Below are 22,658 nucleotides of genomic sequence, written 5' to 3' on the forward strand. Positions count from 1 at the left end.
TCCTGCACACATTTTATTCAATTCCACTGTCACAACATTTTGTACAACCACAGGCACCTTTCTCACTTTTGATGAGACAGGTTTGACGTCCTGTCGCAATCTGATGTGATGTACATAAATACCCTGACAACCCAGTTTGGTACTCAAAAACGTTGTAAACATTCTCAAACTCTGCACACCCTTACACACTTGCTTAACTCACACTCAGCATTAAGATGAAGCCACACCCAAAGTTTTTTATGGTGAGGCCAATACAAAATGTCCTCAACTTGCTTAGACTCATAAGACTTTGACAACAATAATAAAGTGGCTGAACTCATTGGTTGTTTGAAAAAAAATGGCTATCTTTATGGCAGCCCACCATTACCACTCAGATAGAAATACATACACCCTTATCTGTACCTTCCTCGCAAACAGCTTATCAATCACTGTTCTGAAATAATGGTTAGTTTCGAACAAGAGTTGAGAATCATCCACACTCTTTGATCACTAATCAGCACCCACTTCTCTGGTTTGCCTTCTCATCTTCACTCAGTTTGTCTAATGATCTCCTCACAAGACTTTCTCAATTCCTGTCCTTGAAGCACACCACTACCACCGTCTCCATAACATTTGGCATAATGACCCACTTTTCCACACCCGTTACAAGATGGCTTGGCTGCAGGACAGTCTATAGGATGTGCCAAACGCCCCAACAAACCACATCTGAAACAGGAACCTTTGGATTTCCCTTACTTTCCTTCCACTTTATCTCCTTTCACAGGCATAACTATACCCCATTTTCTAGTGCACCTTTTCTCTTCACATTTTAGCTCACCAACACACTTTAATCTGTGCTCAACACTTTTTGCCATCAAAACCACCTCAATCAAAGGGGGCTCATTCTTGATCCAGAGTTATTACTTCGACAGATGGTTCATTAAAACTAGTTATGTGTCCTGTCATCAGTTTGTTGGCCAAACATACACATTGTACACAATTTACACAACACATTAATATATTCCTCCACAGATTCTTGTTCTCCTTGCCTACGTTTACCAAGATGACACCTCTCAAGTACTATAGACACCCATGGTATATACTGCTAATGTACATTTTTGATACACACTTCATACTCACTCAACCTCCAGCCCTCTCTCGGTCCAGATCGGCAACTCTCAAAGTTTCCTGACCGACTGTACCCAAATAATGCATAAATAATGGAGATTTCCAGTCTACCCCCATGTTAGGACCACATACTTTTGAATAAGTTTTAAAAGATGTCTTTCATTTTGCCCAATAGCTAGAGCATTCCCTAGGACTAATCAAGAAGAAAGATGGTGATGTGATGTTTTGTATTTCCAGAGCCAGGATAACTTTAACAAAAGTAAATAGACTGGAACAATACAACAACTCCCCAAAAGCCCCCAGAGTTGAGATCCAAAATGGAGTAGACTTCAGGGTTTACACTGAGCACAGAATATTGGAACTGTGCCCATGTCTTGCACTAGTGTGCCCAATATGAAACATTAACATCTTTTGAAAACACAAATGTAACTGCTGCCCACAGGTAAGATGTACTTGAAAGTATAAACAACAGGGTAGCTGAATAGTGTCCTGGTAACGACTTTTAACATCAGCTTGATCTACCTTTCAAAGAAAGCCACAGTCCCTCGAACACAAATGTAGCCTTACTTGTTCTGGGGGTCACATACTTGTTAATCACCAGCAATAAAGTCAGAGAATTTAGTCAATTTGCAGGCAATGTTATCAACAACAAAAAAAGCATTAGCAAAGCCAGTATGTCTTACCTATACGACAGCTATTGGCTTTTTTTTTGTTTTTTTGCCATGTTGTACAGTAGCGCAGGTGCAGTGCAGCATGGATAAAAGTTAGGAAAGGAAGCAAAATGACCAGACCAGCACTGACTGCATCATAGTGCTTTTTTCCTGGTGACAGTGGGTGGGAGGGTAAGGGGCAAGCAACAACGAGGAGAGGAGTTGGGGGATGAGGAAGTACGGATGGGGGGTAGAGGCATGGGGCAAGGGCCAGCAATAATGGGGAGAGGGATGAAGGAAGCAATGACAAGGGGACAACGATGCGAGAGGTAGCTGGAGCAATCAACAACGTGGAACGGGATGTGGGAGGAGGGGAGATGGCCTACAAACACATGCATTCAGTGCAAGTAGTAGAAAAAAAAGTAGCCTAGTCCAGAAATTGTGAGCAGTGGAAGGACAATCACAAAGAAAGAAAACAGTTCTTGGGCAATTTTCAAGGGGAGGGAGAAACACACAAAGAGAAAATGAAGCCTGCATGCAACAGTAGCCAGCAGATTAGAGTGACAATGAAACCAGCCAATGGTAAGAAATGGGCGAGCTCTAAGCCCCCTTTAAGCTAACACAAAGACTTGCAGCTGACAGCATGTACAAGGTCTAAAACCTCAACTTTTATTGTCTTGCATGGCAGTGTTGGTAGATGAACACTCACCCCCTTTATTCGAGGCTTCAAGTGATATGATCCTCTTATTATGCGCAGGTACAGTAAAACACTTAGGGATTCTGCTTACTGGCAGATTCCATATTAACAGCTGCCCAGTTTTCCAAACCGACACCAGGTGTGACTCGGAGACTGCACTGCTCAATCACTCGGGGCTTTAAGTGGGCCGGGTCCTGAAAGAGTCTAAAAAGCGGGTGCTGAGACAGGTCCCTATGGGAACCTCCATTATTACCCTCGACCTCAGGATAAAAAAAAATACGTTGATAGCAGTAACACCCTGCACTGCCTTTGATGTAACTTCAAAGAGACTCATAGTTATTTCACAGTCTCCTCATTTCAGAACGGAAGCATTTTCAGTATTACATACAACAAAGCCATTGTTGTAATTGTATATCTTATGCAACTAACAACCCCTGACAAGGCCAATGGTCCTGGCTTGTTTTAGGTGTAACGTCACTTGTATTATATATCTGGATGCAATGACAGAAAGAAGCAGCAAAATACCAATTGGGCGGCACTTTATGCTAAGCACAGATTTTTGGCTCACATTTTTAAGCCACGCCCTTGATTATACAGACCACGCCTCTTTGAGATACCCTCCCAGTTTTTTCATCTCACTTAAAGCCCTGCAATCACCCACATTGAAATGCTCTGTATCACACTGAAGAGCACATGTTTGCTGGTGATCAACGTCACAAGTGCTTGGTTCACGAGGAAAGTAGTGATGCTGTGCCACATTAAAATTGTCAGCGCACTTCTGCCTCTGGGCAACAGCTCGGTGCTGCTGGTCTGTTTGAAATGTCTCGGAAGCAGCCATAGGCCAACCACTCTCACCACGTTAATCTGCCACTAAGATTGTAATGAAACCACAAATTGCATCTTTCCAAACAAGAAACGCATTGATTCTTCCTGTGAAGATCTCTTGCTGTCTTTCCTTAGGTTTTGTCTTTTTCGTGGGGTTACACACATTTATATGCGGACAACAACGTGTTGGGTGACAAAAGCCATCCGCACCGTCAGAAGGAAGTTTGCGACTTCTGTAGGACACCACAACACACAAAGACTGCTGGACGCTATGGTACACATATTTCTTGGCACTTAAGTAACCGATTAGCAGCAAATACCTCAATAAAACCTTCAGCCACACTCACACATTCTAGTCCGGAAGTTCCAGACATCATACACAACTATATACAAACATATTTAAAGCGGCAGGTAAGAAACAGTGTATAATTGTCATCAGGTTTTCATTCAGAGCCTCTGATCGACAGTCTAGCAACTTAATTAGAATACTATGTGAGACAATGTTAAAAGTGCATCCCGAGAGCAACAAAACAAACCACACGAGGGTTATCTTATTTTGTAGCAGGCGAAGGCACGATCTTATGCAGATTGTAAGTAACCACTGTAATATTGAGTTACCAAGATATCCATTCATGATAAACAAAAACATGACCATCAGAGGTGGGGACATGCTAGTATTTAGAGTGCAGGAGTTTGCATAATGTCACCAAAAGTTCTGTTTGAAAGTAGCTAGGAAAAATGTGGCACCAAGAAGCTTTTCAGCTTGTCATATGACTGATGTCAACTGCAAATGATTGAGCTCCTGCAAACATTATGCAGGGCACAAACACCCAATAGCACAAATTAGATTCCAAGCATGGGAAATAGGCGAGAGACTGCCACAAGCAGGAAATACTGCAAGTTTCCTTTTTCACAGGGATTGTTGGTGGTCAGAATCTTTGGAGACCTTACATCTTTTCCACCCCATGAAAAAAAATATTGTTAATGTTTCCTATGAGCATTCCAAAAGAATGAGTATGAGTGAATAATGAAAACAGAAACAAGATTACTGGAAGTTTGTTGTGCAGGAAACTGGTGCAAAGGAAACCTAAGAAAATACTCATATTCATTCACATCACGTAGATAATAGCAAAAGCAACATAGTTGCTGGGTTGCTCCATTGTGGAATACTTAGAAGTCATGCACTGCCCCTGCACCTGCCCTGCCCTAACTGCTGTGCACTTCTGTGAGCGCACTTATAAACCATTCTATTTCTTTTCACGCTTAGAGAAGAGTAAAGTCCCTGCTCCCAGATTTCTAAACCTTAATGAAAACGAGCAACTCCATTGGACACCCAATGGACTCAAAGAACGAAAGAAAATCCATTCGCATCAGCACCATAAAAAGCACTGAATGGAAGTGGTTGTATAACATAGAGCAACCTAGCCAACAGAGTGGGAGAATTATCAATGCACGAAGAAGTAATTCTGTAAGCAAGAGAACAATATGAAACGTTCTAGTAGATTACATAGCTTTAATAGATAGGTTTCAAAGACTGAGGGATAGTTCAAAATCTGTTGATGGGGACAACATTCTGGATCGATTAATTTTCACTTGCAAATCTAGCATCACCCGAAGGTTCTTTAGAAATCTGTCAGGATTATCATCTGAAACTGAATAATTAATCTGAATCTGCACTCCATGGGCCCTATGGATCCACCAGGTCTATGTCTGCATTATTTTTTCAGTCAATTATGTCTGGTGAAGATGGGTGTTTGGTATGTACCACACCGATAATTATCTATAATGCTGGGTGTAGTATAAACTAGATGTGGAAAATACCCCTATTCTGAGTTTTCTCTCAGAAAATAGGGCATAACACACGGAATTCAATGCTGAATGCACCAATTTCGACATGAATCGTTTTTTACCGGGCATTTCCGTGATGTGATTCATCTTGTCAGGTTTAACCTAATAAAATGTATGTAAGGAAAATTGTAGGGCTTGAATTAATTACCACGAAATTGGGTATTGTAATTGTTACAAATGGGGTTTTTGGTTGGCAGTCAGGTTACCCTCTGTCCAAGCAAGAACCCTCACTCTAGTCAGGGTAAGTCACACACAATCCAAAATTAGCCTGTGCCCACCCTCTGGTAGCTTGGCACGAGCAGTCAGGCTTAACTTAGAAGGCAATGTGTAAAGTATTTGTGCAATAAATCATACAATACCACCATATAGCACCACAAAAATACACCACACAGTGTTTAGAAAAATATATAATATTTATCAGGATAATTGTAGGTCAAAATGAATAAAGTTGCAATGTGAATTTGTAAAGATATCACTGAAAAGTTATATAAAGTGTCTTAAGTCTTTAAAAAGCAAACAAAGTCTCTTTTAAGCACAAAGTACCTGGTTTGGAGTGGAAAATCTCTGCAGAGGGGCGCAGAAGAAGAGATACGTGAAAAAAAGGTGTGTGCATCGATTTCTCCCCAGCACACACGGACTTGCGTCGTTATTTTTCACGCGGGGAAGTCGTGCGTCGTTTTCCGGCACGCGGGAGTCTCTTTCTGTGGGTCGCGGGGATTACCAGATGTCCCGGGTCTGTGCATGGATTCTCCTGCTTGGTTTCCTGCTGCGCGTCATTCTGCAGGGCTGTGCGTCGAAGTTTTGCTCTCACAGCAGGCGTCGCGTCGATTTCTCCTCTGGAGGTCGGGTGGCGTTGTCCTTGCGAGGCCGTGCGTCGAAGTTCCGGTCGTCCCGAAGGCGTCACGTCGATCAGCGTCGGTGTGCGGCGTTTATCTCACCGCGGTACAAGCTGTGCATCGAACATTTTGGAGCACGAAGCGTCCAAGTGAAAAAGAGAAGTCTTTTTGGTCCTGAGACTTCAGGGAACAGGAGGCAAGCTCTATCCAAGCCCTTGGAGAGCACTTTCACAGCCAGACAAGAGTTCAGCAAGGCAGCAGGCAACAGCAAGGCAGCAGTCCTTTGTAGAAAGCAGACAGGTGAGTCCTTTGAGCAGCCAGGCAGTTCTTCTTGGCAGGATGTAGTTTCTGGTTCAGGTTTCTTCTCCAGCAAGTGTCTGATGAGGTAGGGCAGAGGCCCTGTTTTATACCCAAATGTGCCTTTAAAGTGGGGGAGACTTCAAAGAGTGGCTAAGAAGTGCACCAGGTCCCCTTTCAGTTTAATCCTGTCTGCCAGGGTCCCAGTAGGGGGTATGGCAGTGCTTTGTGTGAGAAAAGGCCCTCCACCCTCCCAGCCCAGGAAGACCCATTCAAAATGCAGATGTATGCAAGTGAGGCTGAGTACCCTGTGTTTGGGGTGTGTCTGAGTGAATGCACAAGGAGCTGTCAACCAAGCCCAGCCAGACGTGGATTGTAAGGCACAGAAAGATTTAAGTGCAAAGAAATGCTCACTTTCTAAAAGTGGCATTTCTAGAATAGTAATATTAAATCCGACTTCACCAGTCAGCAGGATTTTGTATTACCATTCTGGCCATACTAAATATGACCTTCCTGCTCCTTTCAGATCAGCAGCTGCCACTTCAACAAGGTATGAGGGCAGCCCCAATGTTAGCCTATGAAGGGAGCAGGCCTCACAGTAGTTTAAAAACGAATTTAGGAGTTTTACACTACCAGGATATATAACTACACAGGTACATGTCCTTCCTTTTACCCACACAGCACCCTGCTCTAGGGGTTACCTAGGGCACACATTAGGGGTGACTTATATGTGGAGAAAGGGGAGGTTTAGGCTTGGCAAGTACTTTTAAATGCCAAGTCGAAGTGGCAGTGAAACTGCACACACAGGCCTTGCAGTGGCAGGCCTGAGACAAGGTTAAGGGGGCTACTTAAGTGGGTGGCACAACCAGTTCTGCAGGCCCACTAGTAGCATTTAATCTACAGGCCCTAGGCACATATAGTGCACATTACTAGGGACTTATAAGTAAATTAAATAGTCCAATCATATATGATCCAAAGTTACCATGTTTAAAAAGGGAGAGAGCATAGGCACTTTAGCACTGGATAGCAGTGGTAAAGTGCGCAGAGTCTAAAAACCAGCAAAACAGGGTCCAAAAAGTGGCGGGAGGCAGGCAAAAAGTTAGGGGTGACCACCCTAAGGCATGTCAGGTCTAACAGTAATATATGTAGTAACAGCAGTACTGGCACATAATCTAAATTTAACTGACATTTATAATGGAAGTCTTTCAGAGAACAATACCCAGCCTGCTATGGATTAGTTCTCTGTCCAAGGGGTTCTCTCTCCTTTGTTTTGCTCATTCTGAACTGTGGAGGAGGTTCTTTAACTCCAAAGCCTGCGCTAACCCAACAAGCCTTATATTTACTTTCTAAGTACCACTTGTCATAGAGGTCTCCGTGACTTAGACCCATTTAAAAGGGGTATAGCAGACTGAAAAGGACATGAAGTCCAGAGAAATGAAAACTAGTCCAAACTAGCCCAAACCTGGCTCAATGACATGATCCTTGATGATTAAATCATCAACTTTCATCCGATGACAAGTCACTAGGATTCACTCTGGACACCGATCTCAACCTTAAGGATCATTTCACTAACAAAACCAAGATTGCCTGGTACCAGTTATTTCTCCTTAAGAAAGTGAACCATTATCCCAGAAAGAGATTCCAGAAGTGCTCTTCATAGACTATCCTACATGCTGAAGCATGCCTATTCAAGTTCCTGAAGAAATATGACCACATCTTTTGCCACCAAGATTAAATTCCACTTGCCCCTCTTTCCAGCCTACACCATCTTAAAAATCATCATCAGCATCTACACAGACTTGACAGCTGCACCATTGCCTGCCTGGCTGACAAGCTCACCATCTCCGGTGGCTCTCTGCAAACCTGCAGCCAGGAGTCCAGGGAGACAAAGTGAAATAAAGTACAAAAGAAGCAACACGCCTTCTCTGCCTAGGATCTGGAAGGATAACTGTTTATCCCATGAATCCTGCATCAGGACTGTCCCAAACATGCTCCAATTTAGGAAAGAGTTGGACTCACTTATGTAAAGAACACTAAATCATCATGATGCAGCAGCAGCCCACATACCATCTATTCCTCCTATCACCTGCTGGCTGTCCCTTTGCCTTTAACCTTTTATAGAACTATGCTGCCTTTTGGCTATGTTCATGCTATATAAATATCACATACATACAGAGAAATGGGTAAAACGGAGGTTTTCGAATGTGTATCCATGTCGCACAGAGCCAGCTTATCACTCACCTATATCCTTGGCCAGTGCCAGACCCTGTGGGTAGGTGATAGGGGACAGCTTCTTCTCCTTCAGTCGGTCAATAGTGTCCTTATCATCACGCAGGTCGAGTTTGGTGCCCACCAGAATGACAGGGGTGCTAGGGCAGTGATGGCGAACCTCCAGGTACCACTATGAGGGAGAGAAAAGAGAGAAACTGTGTGGATCTCCAGGAAGCACTAGGGCATGGAGATAGAGAGGTAGTGCAGGGGGAGCCAATAGCAACTGAGAGTTGGAGAAAGTGGGATAATGTAAGGGATATGGAGAACCACTGGGAGTGGGAAAGGGATTTTGGAAGATAAAAACAATAATAGAAGGGAATTGAGGGGGAGGACAGCAGAGACCACTTACAAAGACTGAGGTTAGAGAGGTTGTGAGGGAGCAGTGGATGCCTCTGTAGAGGTGGAAGCAAAAGGGTGCTTGAGGTTGACAGTCATCCCACTGAAAGGAAAGGAGCTTTACATCCTGAATGAAAGATAGCTGTTCATTGCTTCACCACTCTTCTGTCGTTCATGACTCCTTCCAAGCGATGATAGTTATCCCCTTTTAGAGGCTGAGTGCCAAAGTAAAGTTGGCGCTCTGTTTGCAGGTGGTTCTGCAGCACTCAGCAGGTCTCCCTGAAGATGGACTAACCTCCTTTCTTTCATGGGTTCATCCCTGCGCTCTTGTGTGTGGTAGGGGCATGCACCGACTGATCCCACTGCCTCAGTGACCCTGCTGCACAGAACAGGCAATATTTCTGTCTCACACCGACAGGGTGTTGCCTTAGTATTGGGCCTTCGGAGCTCCCCACAGCTTCCTCTAACGACTGCACCACATGATCACCAACCACCCACATCACAAACACTCTGAAGCAGTCTTACTGGTTCGCCTCTTTCAGCTCACTTTCATCAAAGCCTGATATGTAGCGCTAAAGGCTGGCTGCTCAACCTGTACTGCCAAGCATGTGCTCTCAAAGTCTTAGGAAGCAACCATTGAACTCTTGTGTCCATGACATCCAGGCTTCAAATCCATTTTTTTTACAAAGAATACATAAACAGGCCTTCTCTGCATATGCTCCCAAGATGTGGCATAAACAACCAGAGCTGTCAGAAACATCTGTGGGTCCGGGAAACTTAACAGTATATGGCACTACTGCGTTGTGAATGATGTTCCCTGTCTGATCACTAATATGTTACATTTTCTGATATACAAATACATTCATCAATGTCAGTGCAGGACCCTGCGGCGTAGCTTGGGTGTTCGGTTGTGACAACCCAGCAATGCATTCTTGGCTTGGTAGTTGGGTCAGGGGCCCTGAGTTGGGTCTGATATGTCTATGTCAGTTTTTCGCTTAATTAGGTTGTTTTAACATGCTCATTTTTTGACTCTATAACTGAAATACATATGGAGCCAGATTTACTAAGATTTTGCAGTGTTTGCACCATGGCACGTTTTGAGATGCCTTGCGTTATATTGCATCAGGTAAGCTTTCCATGGTTGTTCCTGTGCATCCACCCATGGATTTTGATGGAATGATTTGCCCCAAAATGCAAAATGGTGCACCTGCTGAGGCTGGCGTAACAAGGAAAAATATCTTTATTTCCCCTGATTATTTCCTCTTTGCATGTGTGCTGAATTATGCAGCACATATGAAAAGAGAAAAAAGCCTCAAAGGATAGTTTTTGTGCAGGAAGGCACTCCTTTCTGCACAAAAAACCTATCTTGTCCATAATGTAGACCCCCTTACATTATGGCACAAGGGTGCTTTCATTGGTGCTCTGCAGCCCACCGCGCACCTGCGCATAAAGAGAGCTGGACTATGTCATTTCTTTGAAGATGAGGATCAGTTCTGCTTTCCTCGGGTGGCACACTTTGCTTGCTGCTCTGGTTGCACCACTTCCTTGTAAATATGCCATTTAGTGACCAATTTACCAGAGAAGTAGCATATGTACACAGAAAGCAGTTCCTGTTATATAGATGCAAATGCACTACTTTTGAGAATTCGAAACTTTGACAATAGTAGGCTTGGAAAGCTATGCCTGTCTCAGCTTTCCAGGCACACTACTGGCAATGAAACACCCAAAAGATGATGGGACAAATGTTTGCAAGTAGTTCAACCACTGGCAATCCTTTGATATAGCATTCCTACTGTGCAACTCTAGGCAGAAGGCCTGATTTAGGATTTAGCAGACGGAGTAAAGATATAGAGGGTTGTAGAGGACTTTTGTTCTTTTACTCTGCCTGTCAAATTTAGAGATGTCTACCAGCCCAGAGGAGATCTCTATGCATTGGCAGGAACTCCTGTCATTGGCAGTTCCTGTCAAAGTAGGAAAAATCCAATGGACAGTTCCGTTAAATATGATGGCTAGCCATCAAACTTTTCTAAAGTTTTTTTTATTTTCAAAAACAAACTCCAAAAGCATTAGTTCATTTTTGATAAATAAAAAAGCAAATGACCCCCACTCCACACCAGTTTCCTCCCACTGTGGAGGGGTAATTTTTATTTTTTATTTTACTATCCTTCTCTGCCAGGATATACTTTGTGGTGACGGACAGTTTAAAAAAAAAAAAAAAAGCCATCTGACTGTCCATTATAAGTAGGGCGGGAAGTTTCAAGAAGCTTACTTCCAATAGCACCAGCTCTGTCAGGCCTTCGAAGAAAGTTTTTTACTGACAGGGTACATTTTATTCCGCTGGTGTAGAACTTGCAGTCCACCTGGCGCAAACTAGGATGGGTGGACTTTGAGGTTGGTGGACAGGGTCCTCAGCCACATCTGCAACATAGTACCTGTCTGTCAAACTCATTCAGCCCCACAGGTCCACTTAAATCACATCAGAACTGACCGTTCTTCTCGTGGGAACAGCCATCCCAAACCTTATTCACCTCACACATTCTCCCTGTGGCGCACATTTTTGTTTTAGTTGGGAAGTTTGAGATTCACACCCTCCAATCTCATTGACTGTTTATGCCCCTGACGGGGCCCTGAAAGGAGTGGGCATGAAACAAACAGTCACCAGTTGCCCCAACCTTGCGCCGGCCTTGTGATGTTCCCTCCACCCAAGACCTCCCCCTCCTCACAGTACTTCAGGAACGAAATCACGACTTAACCTTTCATCACCTTGTTATCACCCATGAACCGCGCCCTCATATCCCTTTCCCTTGACTGCCACGATACGTTTACAGCTGGTTTCAGACAAACCGAGAGTGGATCTGAGGATGCACAGTCGACCCAACCAGGCTATGTGGAACAACACAGGAAAAATCTAGCTCAAGAGTTTGTAAGTAAGTTTGAAGAACAAAGACACATCGGTGGTGAGACCAAGAACGAGCAGTGAAGAGGCCGTGAATCACAGCACAGAGGCCAAGGGATGGATAAATAGTGGTCACTTCGAAAAAAATGTATCGAAAATGTTCCTTTCCTTCTAGAATATTAACGCGGGTACTTCATGAATTTTAGGAACTTCTATAAAGTGCTTTTTAAAGTGGGCTGGATCACACCTGGTTCACCCATGCGAGTATGCACATCTTTCCCCAGACCATTAATGTATAGAAATATCTGTCCCGTGCCTTTACCCAGGGCTTACCTTGGCGCGCACATTTTCGTAGGAGGCGGGGCTGACCAGGGAGAAACAGATCAGAAACACATCCTGCAAAAGGGTCAGAAAAGAAGAAAAATGCATTAAATGTCAGATATCGCAAGAGTGAGACCCCACCTGTTATAATCCCAGTGTGAGCTGCGCACTGCTCCACAGCCTGGAGTGCTGAGGCCGTTGAGAATGGACGTCGGGTGTTTTTTTCGTGCTTTGAAGAGCATTCCACGGCTCCTAGAAGGAATCGGATCTCTGACCCGCAGGATACCCATTTAAAATTCCCGCAACAGTCACGCAGTCATGCCCATAATCATGTGCCAAGAGGCTTTCACCTCTTTCCAAACGTGAGTGGAAGTTCAGTCTACATGCCCATTCACTCCTTGGCCTCCCTCTAATAGGATCACGTCTAGGAATGGCAGGGAAGATGTCTCCAATTAATTCCAGATCTTGGTTCCCCAAAGATGGCCTCTAACTGGCGAGAGGGAACAGAGCATCATGCACACCTTGACCCCTCAAAGAACCACCTTAAGAAAGTGAGAGTTAAGAAGAGCCCAATGCCCACTTGCAATGAAACAGACATCGAGGGGTGGTAAGAATCTTCATCACCCATGCCCTTTCAGTCCTTGGCCTTTCCGTAGAGACCCCGCTTTAAATGTTGGGGAGAGGTGGGGGATGTACCCTGCGTCTCCTCGTGTCCCTGCTGCGAGCTAAAACTAAGGTCCTTTCCCACATCATACATTTACCCTGATAGAATCAGTGCGGGTGAGAGGGAGCAGCTGCTAGTACCGGTGCTTTAAATGGGCAGGTGCTGTCCGGTACTGATTACCTGCACTTCTTTAATTGGAAAGTGAGCGTACATGCACTTCTCAGCCCTGCAGCAAAACTTTTATTGGGAGAGTACATGCACTTTTCAGGAGCAAACAGGTACTCTAAATGTTGAGTACACATATATTTCAATGTAAAACACCCAATAGTGCCCATGCCCCCTGAAAACAGAATTCATCGTCCACAGGCTCTCATCATCACCCCTCAGCCAGGCCGACCGGTAACCTCGGCAGCTGCCCCTTCTGACCCGTGTTTTGACCCCACAAGTATTCTCTGTGAAAGTGGTGAACATACAAGTTGAACGAGCGGCGCACGCCGTGGTGAATATATTTGGCACCCGAGGTAATGTTCAACCAATGAGATCTCACTATCAGGTCGTGTCCTGTCTGGGTAAATGAAACTCGGGCTCGGCCTGCTCTGGTGACTCATTAATGGAGCACGAACCCTGGTCCTGAGCCAAAACACCCGGGCCAGGGGTCCAACATCTCTTTCCTGGTCCGAGCTGTCCCGGGGCCTGCCCAGGGACTTACCGGCTCAACAAGGAAACTCTGCGAGGCATATTCTGTTACAGGAAGGAGAGGGAGTTTAACATGGTCCCTGCCAGTGGAGCTTTGTGTTGCAGTGTGTGCAACGCTGTGCTGCGCATACTACGGGTGTTACTATGTTATGCTTGTGTGTGTTGCACCGCGTTATGTTAGTTGCTTTTCATCACTGGTGTGGCCCAGTCTGGAATCGCGCTTGTCGCTCCCTGACCCGGTCTGCATGTCAGTATCTGTTCTATCACAAGGTGCAGCCCAGTCTCTCTTGCATCAGTGTCTTCTGTCACCCTGTGCAGTCCAGTCTCTGACTGTCTAGGCAGGGGCGTAGGAAACACAACGTTTGTGCCCTCTTCACATCGCCCGTTGTTTGTGCACTGCGGCCTCCGATAAGTGTACACAATCATATAATTTGGACCTGAAATACGGAGAAAGGAAGTCATGTTGTCACAGTTTGAATGCTTGTTTTTTTGTTATTGACAGTGGCAAAGTAATTAGACCAAATGTGAAAAAAATGCTGATTAACCTTGCATCTTTGTGTACCAAGCAACTAGAGGCAGGAGTGAAAAAAGGGAGGACAGACCCTTTGTGCCCAATACCAATCATGCCCTCCCCTCATGCAAACTGAAGCCGCACTGGAATTATCAAAAGGGAACAAAAACAATTGTAAACTGTGCTCTGAAACCGTAGTTCGATAACACTTCTACTCTGTGTGATCTTGGGCAGCTCAGCTCCAAACAAGCCAAAATTTGGGGCACTTACACTAAAGAAGCCCTTGGTGTTACAGGGTGTATAGTACATGGGATTCTGTAATCCCTTCATAAACGCAGTCACTAATTTCTTCATAATCGGTTACTTGTGACACACCAAGTCACCAGGCGGTTAAAAGGAAAATACATTAGAACTGGACTATTATAATGTTACTACAGTCCAGTTCTGAGGAAAGGAAGGTCAGGCCATGGGGCATAATTAATGCAGCTGTTTAAAGCAACAAATGGAATGTTGCTTTTCTTTCTTCTGCTCAATTTTCAAAGTTTACGACATTTTTAAGTGGTTTGTGGGAAAGTTGATGGTGTAACCATGTACTATATGAGATTAAGTATCCCCGGCGCACATGATAAGGCTATTGCAAGTCACCTCGGAGTTCCATACATTATAAACAAGCATTGACAAAGCCTATAGGTCTCACCTATGCATGAGCTATTAGCTTTGCCAATGTGTTTTAGCCATGTTGTACACTAATGTGGCTACTGTTTAGCATGGCTAAAAGTTAATGGCATAAAGGAGAATGGCATTAGGTGTGGTGTAAAATGTCATAGAGTGGAGTAGTATCATAGAGTGGACTGGAGTGTTGTAGAGTGGAGTGGCAGAATGTGGTAGAGAGGAGAGGCATAAAGAAGAGTGGAGTGGCATAGAGTGGAGTAAAGTAACGTGATAGGCATCAACAGAGTTGAATAGAGTGTTGTTTATACTTGAGCATAGTATATTGTCATATAGTGGAATGGCACAGAGTGTCGTAGAGAGAAGTGTTGTAGAGTGGAGTAGAGTATCATAGACTGAAGTGGCATAGAGTGTTGTGGAGTGGCAAAGAGTGGCGTGGCATAGAGTGGAGTAGCGGGTTGTAGAATAGAGTGGAGTAAAGCGGCATGAAGTGGCATAGAGGGAATTGCATAGAGAGTCACAGAGTAGAGTAAAGTATCATAGAGTGGCACAGAGTGGAGTAGAGTTTAATAGATTAGAGTGTCAGAGTGGAGTACCATGGGTGTAATGTCATACAGTGAAGTGTCGTAGAGTGGTCTAGAGTGAAGTGTCGTAGAGTACAGTGGTGCAAAATAGATTGGCATAGAGAGCATTGGTTTTAAGGTAAGTGATGCAGAGTGCATTGGTGTAGAGTGCACTGGTTCAGAGTAGAGTGCCGTAGTATAGAGTAGAGTGATGAAGAGTAGGGGGAGCAAAGTGGTGTGGCACAGCATAGAATGCAGTGGCGCAGAGTGCAGTGGTGCAAAGTGTTGTGTCATAGAGTGAAGTGGTGCATGGTAGTGTTGAGAGGTGCAAGGTAGAGTAGAGTGGCATAGAGCGCAGTGGGGAAGAGTGCAGTGATGCAGTTTAGAAGTGGCATAGAGTGTAGTGGCATAGAGTGCACTGGTGTAGAGTGCAGTAGAGTGGCATAGAGCTGAGCTGTGAAGAGTTCATTGGTGCAGAGTAAAGTGGCACAGAGTTCAGTGCCAAAAAGTGCACTGTTGGAGGGCAAAGAATTGTAAAAGGCAGTGGTGTAGAGTAGAGTGGCATAGAGTGCATTGGTGTGGAGTGAAGTGGTGCAGAGTGGTGCAGAGTACAATGGTGCTGAGTAGAATAGAGTGGCGTAGTGAGTAGTATTGCAGAGTAGAGGGTTATAGAGTTCTGTGATGTAGAGTGATGTATGGAGCAGTAGCATCGAGTGCAGTGGTGCAGAGTATAGAGTGGCATAGAGAGCAGTGGCGCAGAGTAGAGTGCTGCAGAAAAGAGTATAGTGGGGCAGAGTAGAGTGTTGCAGAGTAGAGTATAGTTCTGTAGAGTGCAGCGACTTTGAGTGGTGCAGTGTAGAGTGGCGCAGAGTAGACTGGAGTGATGCAGAGTAGATTGGAGTGGTGTAGGGTAGCTGTAGTGACCTACCATAGAGTGGAGTTGTGTAGAGTGCAGTGGGTAGAATAGATGGTTTCAAAGTAGAGTGAAGTGCCCTAGAGTAGAGTGGAGTGGTATAGAGTAGATTAGAGTGGCAAAGAGTGCAGTGGTGCAGAGTAGAGTGCAGTGGGACACAGTACAGGGCATAGAGTGCAACAGTGCAGAGTAGAGTGGCATAGAATTCAGAGGCGGAGAGTGCAGTGATGCAGTTTTGAGGGTCATAGAGTACATTGGTGTATAGTAGAGTGGCATAGAGTGCAGTGGTACAAGGTAGAGTGACATAGACTGCAGTAGTGCAGAGTAGAGTGGCATAGAAAGCAGTGGCATTGAGTGCCGTGGTTCAGAGTAGATTGGGATAGAGTGGTGTGGCTTAGAGTGCATTGGTTTTGAGTAAAGCTGTTAGGAGGTCATTGGCATAGAGTGCAGTTGTGTAGTGTTCATTGATTAGAGTAGAATAGCACAGATTGCATTGGTGTACTGTAGAGTGGTGCAGAGTAAAGTGGTGTAGAGTGGAGTGGTACAGCTTAGATTGAAGTGGCGTGGAGATAAGTGGTGTGGAGTAAAGTGGCATAGAATAGCACAGAGTGGAATAGAGTGGCATAGAGTACAGTGGAGTAGAGTAGATTGTTTCAGAATAGAGCAAAGTGGCATAGAGTGGAGTGGTGCAGGTTAGAGTGTAGTGACATAGAGTAGAGTGGTGTAGAGTACAGTGGTGCAGAGTGCAGTGGTACAGAGTAGATTAGAGTGGCATAGAGTGGATTGGCAAAGAGGGCACTGGCTTAGAGTGAAGTGGTACAGAGTAGTGTGTACTGACCCAGAGTACGTTGGCAGAGAATGCAGAGTTGTGGAGTGGCGCAGAGTGGAGTGGGTTAGAGCAGAGTTGAGTAGCATAGACTTGAATGGGGTAGAGTGCATTGGCATATAGTAGAGTGGTATAGACTAGAGTTTAGTGGCATGGAGTAGTGCAGAGTAGAGTGGAGTGATGCCAAGTGGAGCATGCATGGTGGGGTACCACACTGTCATTACAGACAACACGTCTTCAATTGAAATGACCATTACATTTGCACAGACATACAGTTTTACTGATAAAAGTATAGTGTCCAAATGTTAATGTGTGGAAACATTGCCTAGTGTATTGATTTGTTTTGATCATATTAAAATATTTGTTTCCACCAAACTTATATTCCTAAATATCAGCACATTTCATTTTCAGACATTTATATTTTGTTGTGTGGTAGAAAGAAATAGCATCCTACAGCTTTCCCCTAGCACACCCCCAGTAGCCAGCATGATTGTAACATAAATCCTCTCACTTTTGAGCAAAAGAAAGAAGGATAAACCCCAAGCTCCATGAGAAGACAGAGCCTTGGTCTTGAAAAGCACAGCAACTGTGACAGAACAAGAACAATATTTAAAGGCCTGTTTACAGGAATCGAACACGAGAGGAAAGATACAGTAAACAAGGGATGCTCTACGGGAGGGATGAACTGAAACTGCACACCCTAAAACAAATACAGCTAGCAAATAGAAACCAAGCAAAGGAGATTTACAAACCACAAAGCCAATGGTAAGCAATGGGCGGAATGCATTCCCGGGAAAGCTTTCCAAATGTCCCCTAAATGTCTTTAGTAAACCAGAGAGCTGCACGGTCTGGTAGGCTTCAACCTAATGAACTCAGCCTTATGCCTCTCAATGGTTATGGAACTCCTCTGTGACGTGCAATATCCTTATAATGTACGGCAAGGGGTACTTTATCCCTTATACTAAGAACTGTGTACTGAAAGCTATAACCTCATGCAAGGCTGGGTGATCCTGCACACTGATACCCCCATCTACCAGACCTGGGCACCGTCCGCCACGCCTACATCACTTGTCGGGCGCTGTGTGAAATGGAATATTCATGATGAATAAATTATGATCCAGAAGATTGTCTAAGACATCTCTACCACTCCCTTCTTTGAGACTCAAAGATACCTGAGGTCTAATAGGTTCCTTTTTATTCCACGCTGCTGAAGACGACAATGTTGAACCATCGACCTCCTCTAGCCTAACCCACACATCAGAGTAAGGATCCAATGCCCATGAAATAAATGCTGCCATTACCCAGAGATTTGTCAGACTAGAATACAATATGCCGTCTAACTACTACAACAGTCAAACTGTATCTTGCCATTTAGGGCCTCTTACACATTATTCCTGTAACATCGTGAAATGGTGTGCAGATTTATGCTAATGTATTTATATGAACACTGTATTGCTGATGCCTTGGTTGGCTATCGCCAAGGCCACTGGAATTATGCAATTGTGCTGCAGTGTTTTTTGCAAAGTTATATATTAGCTGCATTTGTCACAAAATCCATCATCTGATGCATAATCTGCAAATTCAAACAAAAGAAATTGTTTCTAGCTCAAACACTTCAAAAGTTACTAAACATACAGTGACATATGTTGCTGCACAGTGAAAGCCCCCTTTGCAAAAGCTGACTGGTAACATTTATTTTGCTTGTTGCTATAGTTTGGTGTTAAACTGGTAGTAATGAGGCACAATCTAAGCCCAGAGAGTATTACCAAGTGCAATAATGACAAAATAATGCAATACTTTCACAAAGTGTGTTGCATTATTCCGCATAATTTGCCTCTTGCTGCATGATTTGACCCTCTCCTGCCACATAATTCCAATGGCCCTGACTATCACCAATGTATCCACACGTAACTGTTATTCTTTATTTGCCAATTTCTCCTGTCTGTAATCATAAAACTTGAACATTACTAAAAAATGATAATACAAATCAAAAGAGAATGTTAAAAACAGAAACAATAATATAATTTAATATGCTTAAGTATGTAATGATTAAAAGAACTTAAATAATAATGCTTGGCAAAACTTCCCAAAATGAAAAGTGGCTTCTCTGTGTTACCCACGCTGTAATTTATCCCTTCATTACGTAGATAAAAAACATTAAGCGTAAATGTTAGAAAGAGATATCCTTCTAGTAGCTAAATTGTACAGTGTGAAGAGGTCAAATCTGGGCTCAATCTCTCCTTCCCTGGTTCAGCAAATTGTGTGATCCTAGGCAAATACAAATACTGTATTTCATAGAGTCTCCTTTCTAGCCAGCAGACCTCAGACTGAGTGGGACTCTGTTCTCTCTTCAGAACCTCCTCATTGTCTTGCAGGGCTTGTCTTCAAGGCAGCAGGTGTGGGTAGGGTTGAGGATGGCAGATTGCAGACAGCAATCAGCACTGTTTTCTCCTCCTCTCTCCCGTTGCTCTCACGGGTGCTTAATGCAGGCAGCTGTAAACAGCATAAACAAAAGGGCTGAGGGCGTAGGTGGCTTCCTGACTCACCTTCACTCTGTGACCATCAGACTGGTCACTGATAACTGGAGGCAGGTCAGCGGTTCAAGGGCAGGGCGTTATAAGTAGCGTTTTTGAGCGCTAATGGACCTGCAATTCCTAGATGTGGAATGGGAAAATATTTTGCCCCCCATGTGCCCCACACTGCAAAATCTGTGGTGGACACGTCCCCTGCGTGCCCCATACTTTCTACGCCCATCTGTCCAGGTTTGTATGCAAATGCCACCGTGCCCCCGTGTGCATGCCAGTCCCTGCCTGCCCTTGATGCGTGTCAGTCTTTCTTTCGTCATAGGCACACCCGTGTCTCCCTGCCCCAGTGCTCCCATGTACGAGTAGGGGTGTGATTGTCTCCTGTGACATTGTGCATGGCAGTCTCTCTCTGCCAGATGAGCTTGGCGGTGTCACCTTTCCCAGTGTGCGCCAGTGTCATCGGTTCCAGTGTGCATGGCACCCAGTATGCGATCCAGTGCCCACCGCGACTCAGAGCACTTTAGCGTCTCCTGTGCCAGTGTACGTGCCAGTGACCCCTGCCTCAGTGTTCTTTCTCTATTCAGTTATTTATGATGGGTTCTGTCTTCGGTTTCAGTTGGTGACAGGAAACGACCCTTGTTATGCAACAGTGGCACTTGTGTGAATACGTATATTTTAAATATTCCTTTAAATGTATTTAGTATTACGCGTAAATACAGTACTACGGTACAAGATCATGGAAGTTACAATCATTACAAATTCTAAAAAACAGCATATAATATTATTACAACATATACAAACGAAATGCCATTGAAATACCATGACTTTTAAATTTGCCAAGTTTCAACATTTCAGAGCAATTCCTCTTGGGCCCTATGCGCAGCACCTAATTGCCGAGGTTAATCACCATCGTCAGCCCACGTACAACATGTAAAAGCAAAATCAATTTATCGTTAAGCCGTATGTCCAGCCACCAATAAATGTTATACAAATTTGACATTCCATAGTCATATTGAATTTACAATCCTATTGTCCGACGGAAAATAAATTTGGAGATCACCTGGAAGTGCTGAGCTATCAATGAGGGTCCCCATGGGGGAGAGTGAGTTTTCTGTTCTGAGCTAATGTTTTGTGGCTGTAAGATTATGATTTGGGAACTGATGTAGTGATGGATGGAAACAGAAAATTCTCACATTTCTGGAAGATGTGCTAACTCTGGACGAAAATCTGCCTTGGTGTTTCCTCCTCCAGACCCGGGATATAGTTCTGCTGTATTTCCTGGTAGGTTGTGGCTCAATGTCAAAGATGTTCCTGAGACAATAGTTTACTTTGGAAATAGCCAGGTAGCAGAAGAAAGGACCCAACATTATGTGTGTCATTTGAATGGGGTGGATAATTTGGTAATATTGTTGCCAGTAGACTAAAGCTTCACCCATATGGGTGGGCAGTAGGACACTAGAAAAGTTTATAACTAGCAAGATTCTCTATAAAACCCCAGCAAGTTCAAGCAGATGCTAGAACAATATTCTTATATGGAGAAGAGACCGTGTAACTATGACTAATAAGTATTAGTAGTTGAGTTACACTGCCTACATTACACTCAACACTCGATTCCTTTTCCATTATCATCCATCCCTAATTCTTCATCCCACCATATTTAAGCACTGGAGTTATCTCCCTGTTGGCATGTGCTTTACAAGCTCTTACTGGCATTCATTTATTGCCACTCATGAATGTCAAATAAACTTGAGGCATAAACGAGAAATGTCTAGTTAAACTTTTCCAATTCAACTCTATCTGATCCATGGAGTATTGATCTGGTGGCCCCCCTCTTTGTGGCAGTTCTAAGGGACCTGATTTAGAGCGGGAGATGAAGGGAAGTCCTAAGGTGTGTGGTCAAAGTGCTAAATCCAAAGAAGAATCTGCTGGTGGAATGTCCTCCACCAAAGAGATAGTATGGTAAAAGAACCCCCACCATGGATTATCCTTCAGATTTGGGGGCCATCTCCTTGTAGAAGAAATTTAAATGGTGATCGGGAACAACACATTGATTTATAGGGTAGAATGTGGGTATATTTGTTTGGAGCAGATCTTATAAATCTAGTGACCTCACTTTATTTGAACACACCGAAAAAGGTATATGTTGCATCAGGGCTGATACCGTTAAGGATAACAGGAGCCCCTGAGAATTAGCTCCAGCATATACACACTTGGCGGGTTAGTCTCTGTATCCATAATATATAACTTTATCAATACTTTGCACTTCCTAAATGTAAGCTTACAAGTCTTTGGATTAAAAGTGCTGATGGTGACTAACCTAAACTGGCATTTGATATCATTCAAGATTTATGGTCACTTGGCAGCTGTGCCCGTGGAGACTCTTTTAACAAGATAAATCACTGTTCAGTGGTGTGGGTCACTGTCTCTAAGATAAGCAACCTGCCACCATGTTTGCTAAGGTCTGAGTTTTTGACACCAAAGCTGTCAAAAAACCTATTCTTATAATAGATTTAGAGTGGGCTGGAGGCTACCCCTTTCAATCATTGGCTTTCTTTGACCGGCTTCTTTCAGCCATTGGCTAGAATCTTTATGAATTACAAATTGGTTCAGCCCTGTGGAGTACTCATCCATCTCCATCTAATGATATTAGTGGTTTGGGTGTATCCTTTTGCCTTCACTTGAGTGCTTGCTTTGAACTGCATGAGGGACTACTTTACAAATATAGCCTTTGCTGTTAACTCCTGGCTCTATCCTGTATGTTTCACAAAAATTTGCAAGCGCATGTAAAATGTGCTAACGCTGCGTGCGTTAGCACATTAAACCCAGACCTGTTGATTTTGCAAATGTTTGTTTTAAAACTTGGGCTTTGTTACTATGATGATGCAAAGATACCTTTCAGAAATTAGATGTACCCCTAGCGCAAAGTATGGCAAAATAAACGTTTGTGCAGTTTCAAACACACCACTCAGAATGTCATTGTTCTTCTAACTGGTTGGGGAGGAAGGCAGTGATTGATGGGAAAATAGGAAGCTAACAGCTCTCATTTCAACATACCAACTGTGGTTTGCTTCTGGGTAGTAACTTATGGGAGAGCGTGCAGTCAGGCTTTTGACTTGTCCAGTGAGCTAGGCACATACATTTTTGGTAGGCCACTAGGTACTTTTTTCAGAAAGGGGAATTTAGCCAGACCAGGACTATTTCACCTTA

General features: G+C 44.0%; 1 protein-coding gene across 1 annotated transcript in view; it reads right to left on the reverse strand.

Annotated features, from left to right (window-relative positions):
• LOC138292651 (ras-related C3 botulinum toxin substrate 2) overlaps positions 1–22,658 on the reverse strand; it is a 132,813-nt gene that overhangs the window by 79,331 nt on the left and 30,824 nt on the right. The window contains exons 4-5 of the mRNA XM_069231364.1: positions 12,097–12,159; positions 8,502–8,661 (exon numbers count right to left, since the gene is read on the reverse strand). Coding sequence (XP_069087465.1) covers positions 8,502–8,661; positions 12,097–12,159 — 223 coding nt within the window. The remainder of the gene's footprint in view (positions 1–8,501; positions 8,662–12,096; positions 12,160–22,658) is intronic.

Source organism: Pleurodeles waltl, chromosome 4_2 (genome assembly GCF_031143425.1).
Source record: "Pleurodeles waltl isolate 20211129_DDA chromosome 4_2, aPleWal1.hap1.20221129, whole genome shotgun sequence".
Classification (NCBI taxonomy): Eukaryota; Metazoa; Chordata; class Amphibia; order Caudata; family Salamandridae; genus Pleurodeles; species Pleurodeles waltl.